The following is a 7,980-nucleotide window of genomic DNA, read 5'->3' as shown; positions in this document are numbered from 1 at the left end:
AACAGAAGTTGCTGTACTGTCAAAGCTGGAAGGAGGGGGCAGGGTGGGAAATCTTGGACAGTGCTCTTCTCTTCCTGGATACGCATCACTCACAACTCGTTTCCTGAAAGTCCTAGTGCAGTCCAGTGGTGAGAGATGGCTTCCTGCCGATGTGCTGAGCCAGCCGCTTGTCAGGGAAGAGATGAGAACAAGATGTGGTCAGAGAAGGGGCAGCTGTGCTGAACCGGGCTGCTCGGTGGCCGGATAGCTTCTTCGCAGCGGGGATAGCGGCATCTTTGGTCTTAAGAGCAGCAGCATGGGCCCACCTGGGCACATGGGCATATATGAGCCTAACTTGGGGCAGCGGGGGAGTGTTTGAAAATGGCATTATGCCCCCATCTGTAAGATTGTACAGATGGTAGTGATAAAACATGACCCCTCCCTGAGGGAAGAATCTTCCTTGTCAACATCCACAGTGTTTGGGGCAAGAGTTATTAAAACAACAACAACAACAAAAAAACCCAGGCCTGATGTTCTTACTCTTGCATTGGGCTGTGCTCACCCCCTGTAGCTCTTATGTTAACATTTTTATGGAAGAGCTAGAGGTGTGTGTGTTTTTTTTTTTTTTTTTTTTTTTTTTGTGGCATTACTCATGACCTCAAGGCCACAGTCATCGTCAACCAGTTGCGGTTTGGTCTAACGCTGCTTCACCTTCTCGGAGAGGCAGAGAAGACAGGTGTCAAAAGAATATGGCCAGGCCCGACAGACCTGGGTCTGTAACATGATTCTGATGCTGCTGTGAGATCTTAGAGCCTCTGTGTCTTCAGCCACAAAATGAAGAAGGTGCTGGTGTCCATCTCCTGGGTGGATTATGAAGGTGGAATGAAATAGTGCCAGGATTTAGCACTTTTTTTTTTCTTAGGATTTTATTATTTGAAAGGCAGAGTTACAGAGAGGCAGAGGCAGAGAGAGAGAGACGTCTTCCATCCGCTGGTTCACTCCCCAAATGGCTGCACGGCCAGGGTTGGGCCGGACCAAAGCCAGGAGCCAGGAGCTTCATCCACGACTCCCACATGGGTGCAGGGGCCCAAACACTTGGGCCATCTTCTGCTGCTTTCCTAAATGCATTAGCAGGGAGCTGGAAAGGCAATGGTGGAGCTGGGACTCTAACTGGCGCCGAGATGGGATGCTGGCACTGTGGGTGGCAGCTTAAACAGCCCCAAGGACTGAGCATTTCAGTTCTTGTAATTGTTGTGATTGTAAACTTTCTGGGTTTCCCAAGTTTAGAATCCAGGATGTGGTGAAGGCAGGAAGGTGAGGGGGCTTGGGTGGTAAAACATTTTTAGGCATTTCTGAAGTTTGTCCTAGAGCTTGTGGTCTAGGGCAGAGGTTCCAACATTGAGCTTGCTGTCAGAACCACCTGGAGGGTTGTGAAACAGAGAGCTGAGCCCTACCACCAGAGTTTCTGTCCTGGGGCTGGGTGGGGCTCAGCAGCTTGTACTTTTCATCACCTAGTTCGTAGATGGTGCTGATGCTTCTGATTCTGAAAAGGCTCAGCTTAGGTGGAAGAGGAGGCAGACAGAATGAAGAGTGGTGGGGTGCCAGTTACGGAAAAGTAGATTTTCATTCACTGCAAAACTTCCACTGCTGTTGTGGACAGAAGCAGGTGGAGGTCTCAGGGACTCCCTGCCTTTGCAGGCGTCCAGTGCAGAGTGGCCATCTGGCAGAGTCCTACACCAGGGAGAAGGTTCATTCATTTACACATCCATCCACTTATTCACTTATTATATTAATGTGCTCCCTGCCTAGGAGGTTCTGGGAGACACAGAGGGAAGCTTTGATAGACAACGGTGGTTCCCGCCCCCAGGGCTTCCCAGTCTCTTGAGTCTGACTCCCTCATTTCCAGGGTCCCTTTCAGCACTGGGACTCTAAGAGTCCTGTGATGATGTGAGCAGTTCCCCAGAGTGAGAAGCTGCAGAAAGATTCTTATTTTCAGAAGATGGCGGCGGAGGACCGACAGGCATGGGACACATCCCATGCTCGATTTGGACTGCTTTTTTTGGAGCATCTTGCAGTCACTGGATGAACGGTTTTCCCCCACACTAAGACTCAGAAGAGGCTGAGAATGTAGCAGGAGTGCATTTCCTGGGGGGCAAGCACGCCTCTCTTCACGGACACCCTGAAAGGACCATTAAACTCTGAACCCCTGACCAGCTCTCCATTATGAAGGCTCTGAAAGCAGACCCAGGAAACAGCCACATGAATGAGCTCATTGCTTTCTATCACTTCTCTCAAGCGAGGTACTGGAGAGTTAATGGCTGGGAGGAATATATATATATAGAAACAGGTAGATTTTATCAGTTTTTCTGGGTTCTTCCATCAGAGTCTCTGTTGAAAGTAATTATAATCCCCTACTTTTACCAAGCTCCACTCTGTGCCAGGCATAGTGTTAAACCTGCTACAGGTGCTACTGTGTTCTGTGGCTCTCACAACAGCCCATGAAGTGGGTATATTAACCTCATTTTTGCAGAAGAGAAAACAAAGCTTCATAGAAGTTGAGTAACTCACTTAGGGTCATAGAGACAGAAAATGTCAGAGCTGGAATGAAAACCTCAGTCTTCCAGACTCCAGACTGTGATCCAGGATCCTGGAAGGTGGAACTGCTCCTTCCTTCCTTCCTTCCTTCCTTCCTTCCTTCCTTCCTTCCTTCCTTCCGTTGTTAAGTAGTTCTTTAACTGAACAGATGTAAAACACTGATACCTACTTGTGAGCAACACTCAGAGAGCTGATATTTGATCTCCCTTGGGCAAATGGGTCACTCCTCCTTCTGGCCTAGGGCTGGTTAGATGCTGAAGAGAGGGGCTGGCATTGTGGACAGCAGGTTAAGCCAAAGCATGCAACACAAGCATTCAATACTAGGGTCTGTTAGAGTCCTAGCTGCTCCACTTCCAACCCAACTCCCTGTTGATGAGACTGGGAAAGCAGCAGAGGGTGGCTTGAGTACTTGGGCCCCTGATAGCCACGTGGGAGACCTGGAGACCTGGATGAACCTCCTGGCTCCTGACTTCAACCTAGCCCAGCCCTGGCCATTGCAGCTGTTTAGGAAGTGAACCAGCTGATGGAAGATTCACTTTGTCTCTCCATAGCTCTGCCTTTCAAATTAATCATTAAATCTTTAACAAACAAACAAACAAAAAGATGCTAAAGAGACTGAAAGGACTGAAAGACAGATTCTGGCACATTAGTTCCTGACACACAGTTTCCACAACAATGTCAGTCTGTGTGTGAACTAGGTTCTGTGTATTGCATGATGAGATTTTTTCATTTCTCTGTTGGCTTTCTCTTCTACTTGTGCAAGGCTGGATGTTGAAGGCTTTGACAAAGGACAAGGGACAATTTTGTGACATTTGCCTCCTAACTGCTCTGTGGGGAGTCCCAGAACTCTACAGAGCCTCTGCGGTGACCCTTTCTTGATGGGAAATGTCCCCTCTTCCAAAACCAGGGTTGTCCCTGAAGGTTCTTTTGGCTTTCTATGCTAGCCTCCACCCACATTTTCTTCTTCTTAAAAGCAATTTTAAGTTAACTTTTAAGTTTTCAAAATAAATATATGATAATGAATTTGTAAAATGAACCAATTTCAGAAATATGTAATATGTGAATATCTTCTGGAATCCCCTGAGATGATCACCATTATCAATGGGCCTCTGCTTCTCCAGTGATTTTTTTTTTTTACAGGCAGAGTTAGACAGAGAGAGAGAGAGAGAGAGAGAGAGAGAGAAAGGTCTTCCTTTTTCCGTTGGTTCACCCACAAATGGCTGCTACGGCCAGCGCGCTGTGCTGATCATGAAGTCAGGAGCCAGGTGCTTCCTCCTGGTCTCCCATGCGGGTGTAGGGCCCAAGCACTTGGGCCATCCTCCACTGCCTTCCTGGGCCACAGCAGAGAGCTGGACTGGAAGAGGAGCAACCAGGACAGAATCCGGCGCCCCAACCAGGACTAGAAGGCAGGGTGCCAGCGCTGCAGGCGGAGGATTAGCCTAGTGAGCCATGGTGCGGCTTCTCCAGTGATTTTTCAAAAAGATTTATTTATTTATTTGAAAGGCAGAGTTACAGAGAAGCAGAGGCAGAGAGTGAGGTCTTCCATCTGCTGGTTTACTCCCCAGATGGCCGCAACGGCTGGAGCTGTGCCGATTCAAAGCCAGGAGCTAGGAACTTTTTCCAGATCTCCCACATGGGTGCAGGGACCCAAGGACTTGGGCCATCTTCTACTGCTTTCCCAGGCCATGGCAGAGAGCTGGATTTTAAGTGGAACAGCTGGGGCTCGAACCGGTGCCTATATGGGATGCCAGCACTGTAGACTGTGGCTTTACCCGCTATACCACAGTGCTGGCCTTTCTCCAGTGATTTTTAATCCTTGTGATAGCATGTGCCCTTACTAGTTTTTCACTAAAATGGATTTTAAAGTGCATATTTTTCTGAATTGCTCTTTCTAACACCATTTTTGGACATCTTTCCATATTAGGAAACACATATCCACATCTTTCTTTATTTGTCAGACTTCAATTTCTAAAAATGTCTTCCATTAGAAACTTTTTTGCTTCCCAGCCTCAACTTCTATAGATCAATTTGCTTTTAATGTGGCTGCACAGTTGAAACATCCATGTGGCCCTTCTATTCTTTCTTTTTAACTTTTAGAGAAATTCTAGTATCCTTGTTTGATGTCCCCTGGACTTCGGTGAGGGATTCCTAACTTCAGCTTCAAAGGGTCTGTGACAATAGAGAAACCAATGTCTTGAGTTTAGAGAAAAAGCAGTTAATTGGAAGGGTGATGTGAGAACTACAGGTCTAGGAAAATCTGAACCAAGAGGTCTCAGAAGCGACAGAAGGGTTGCTTCCACTCGTTCAGACCTTGTACCTTCACTCCATTGGTTTAGCTTGACCCAAGAGCCATCCGTAGCTAGGGCCAAGTGAAACACCTTGATTGAGTCTCGCTGGAACACATGGCAGGGAAGAAATTATTCCCTTAAGGAAAAATCTGTGTGCTGGTACCAAGGATTTGTGCATGCCGCGCTGCCCAGTTCAGTCACAATAGGGTGCATAGATCCTAGGAAATTTCATGTCTGAGCTTGCATGTATGTTTTCCCAGGATGCAAGAAAGAAGTTAAAAACATTGCTCTAGTTCTGCCATCTCCTTTTGGTTGGAGTAATGACCCCAGTGATTATAAAATTAATAACAATAACAGTGGACTGTGTGGCACGGTGGGTTAAGCTACTACTTGTAATGCCCACAGTGCTGGTTTGAGTCGTGGCTCTTTGGCTTCTGATCTAGTTTCCGGCTAATCCACATGGGAAGTCAATGGATGATGACCTAAATGCTTGGACCCCTGCCACACAGATGGAGTTCCTGGCTCCTGGTTTTGGCCTGGCCCGATCCTAGCTGTTGTGGACATTTTGGGAGTGAACCAGCACATGAAAAATCTCTTTCTCTCTTTCTTAGGCATTCTGCCTTTCAAATAAATAAATCAATCTTTAAAAATAAATAAAATGAATAACAAGCTTACTCTTGTTTTTCTTTTTGTTCCTGAGCCTCTTATAACTACCCCATTTCTTCTGAATGGAGGTGCTTGGGGTAGTCCTGCCTGGTTCAGTAAAAATCCCTGTTTTCAGGACACTGTTTGCAGGACAATGAAGCCTATCAACTGAAAATACAAATGTCTTTTTTATTTTAAATTCTTTATAGGCACCTTTTTGCTCCAGCCTACACAGAGACCCACTATACTCCAAGTGGCGATCCTCAAACCACGACGCTGAAATCTGAGGTAAGCTGGGGTCAACACATGTCTATTCCGCAGCTGCCCTGTCCCGGTACCCAAGCCTGGAACCAGGAGTGGGTGATGCAGTTGGGCCTTCCTTTGAAGGGGATGATTCTCCTGACGGGAGACCCAGGGAGTCAACAAGAGAAGCTAAACGTGCATTTGTGTTTTCATAAGTGTTCCTTCTCCTTTGCTGGTTAAAATGGCTAAAGAAACAAATAATATAAACAAAATAATATTTTAGGGTAAATTACATCTGATTAAAATTGGTATAAGTCATCATGGAATATATATTTTCTTTGCTTTATGTTAATTGTCTACATGTGAACAAAACTTGAAGTAAAATAAATGATTTACCCATAATCACTCAATTCAATGTTTGATCAGTACCCCCCCACACACGATGATTTTTTTTTTTTTGTATAAGGTTTACAGAGTTGTCACCATGCATACAAATTCTGTAGTCTGCCTTTTTTAGGTGATGGAAATTTTCTGATTTTGTTGCTATCTTCATATTGGACATGAAGTTGTTTCTGAGTAGGAATGTTTGCTCACTGTCAAAGATTTGTCATCGAGGCAATGGTCTTTCAGATGTATACGTATTAGTTTGCTTCTCCACACCACACTTGGGACATTTAAGGTAGTGAATCATACATGTTTCATGGTGTTTGTACCCCTTTCTGTCAAGATCCCTATTAGAATTTAGTTATAGGTTCAGAGCACTGATTGTCAGCCAGGAGCTACTCCCCAAGGTGCCCACACCCCTGCCGCCCACAGGGGCCGCTTGGCAATGTTTGGAGACAGCTTTGATTATGAGGGGATGCTGTGGGAGAGCAGCCAAGGATGCCGCTGTACATCCTACCGTTCACAGGACAGATCGTCCATGGCAGAGAATTAGGCTGGCCCAAGTGTCAGTTGTATCCGAGTTGAGAGGCCCTGGATGAGCGAGGCCCTGCTCAGTCTCAGCTGGTGAGAGGGGGTGACGGTGAAACAGAGACATAGGCAGGTGAAGCAGGGGTCTTCGGCCTTTGGGTCAGGGCACGATGGGCTTCCAGGACATGCAAAGCTGGAGGTGTGGCATGGAGGACAGTAGAGGAGGGCCCAAACTTCTCCTCTGCAGCTCCCTGTGGAGTCCCAGATTCCTGCCTGGTGCGTTCTTCAGAACACCGTCCTGGAATGCGTGTCTCACAAGATGGTGACAGCGACTGTCAGCCATGAACAGCTCAGATTATTCAAGCAGATTACCCCTGAATGAGGGAGTCAACACAGGACAGTTAGGTTTTGGTGGTTCTTAGAGATCCAGGTTAGGGTCACCAGCCGGATGAGGGGCTGCATTCCACTGCAGGATGTGGAGCTTACCAATGCCTCCTTTACTAAGACTTTCTTGGAAGGGCAGGAGCTGGGGGTAGCCAGTGACTTCAGAAGCCAAGTTCCGAGTGTCTTCCAATGTCAGGGGAGGCTGTCACTTTCCCAGTGCCCTTGAGTCAAATCTTTTCCTCCCTTCTTGATACCCCTGTTCTCACCTTCACAGGGCGGGGCTGGGGGTAGAGTGGGTCCTGGCAAGCCTTGGAAAACTTCCCCTTCCCATGCTCAAAAAATACCCTCCTCTGAGCTTGGTTTCTGCCACTTCTGCCCCCATGTCACTCCAGAACGGCTCTCAGTCCCAGCATTTACCATGAGCTCATGCTTCCTGCTGTGAAAGCCCCCTCAGGGTGGCCCCTCCAGGCTGGGAAGCTGTGGAATGCAATGACTTCATGACTGATCCTTGACTTGCTCTTTGTGCTCTCAGCCTATGCATTAGGCTGGGCTGTCAGAAGGGCCTTTCAGCAACAGAGAAGTGAAAGAGAACTTCCCTGTGTCCTCAGAATCCCCCACTTCTGAGGGTCTTGTTGAGTGAAGTACATCGTAGCCAACTCATAGGAAAACTCATTATTTTCCTATATCCCCTACTGCTGGGTGCTTGCAAAGCCCCCACTCAGATCCATGGGGCCCCCGGCAGTTTTCTCATTTGGAAGCTGGGAAACCAGGATAAGTGGGAATGGAATAAACCATTCAGTTGCTCTTGACCCCAGTGTTGAGGACTGGGCTCTGCTACCAAACTTGGCCTGGAGTGGTGGGAGTTCTGGGAACCTTATCAGGGCTCATCAACTGTGCCTCTATGCTACAGCCCTAATCTAGGCCAGGTCATTGG

General features: G+C 47.3%; 1 protein-coding gene across 2 annotated transcripts in view; it reads left to right on the top strand.

Annotated features, from left to right (window-relative positions):
* The window catches only part of ADAM19 (ADAM metallopeptidase domain 19), a 92,586-nt gene that overhangs the window by 32,731 nt on the left and 51,875 nt on the right, over positions 1 to 7,980 (top strand). For both annotated transcript variants that reach the window (XM_002710340.5, XM_008255329.4), the window contains one exon: positions 5,717 to 5,795. In XM_002710340.5, the coding sequence (XP_002710386.2) occupies positions 5,717 to 5,795 (79 nt within the window). The remainder of the gene's footprint in view (positions 1 to 5,716; positions 5,796 to 7,980) is intronic.

Source organism: Oryctolagus cuniculus, chromosome 6 (assembly GCF_964237555.1).
Source record: "Oryctolagus cuniculus chromosome 6, mOryCun1.1, whole genome shotgun sequence".
Classification (NCBI taxonomy): Eukaryota; Metazoa; Chordata; class Mammalia; order Lagomorpha; family Leporidae; genus Oryctolagus; species Oryctolagus cuniculus.
The sequence above is the reverse complement of the archived record's forward strand: the minus strand, read 5'-3'. Positions and strand labels throughout refer to the sequence as shown.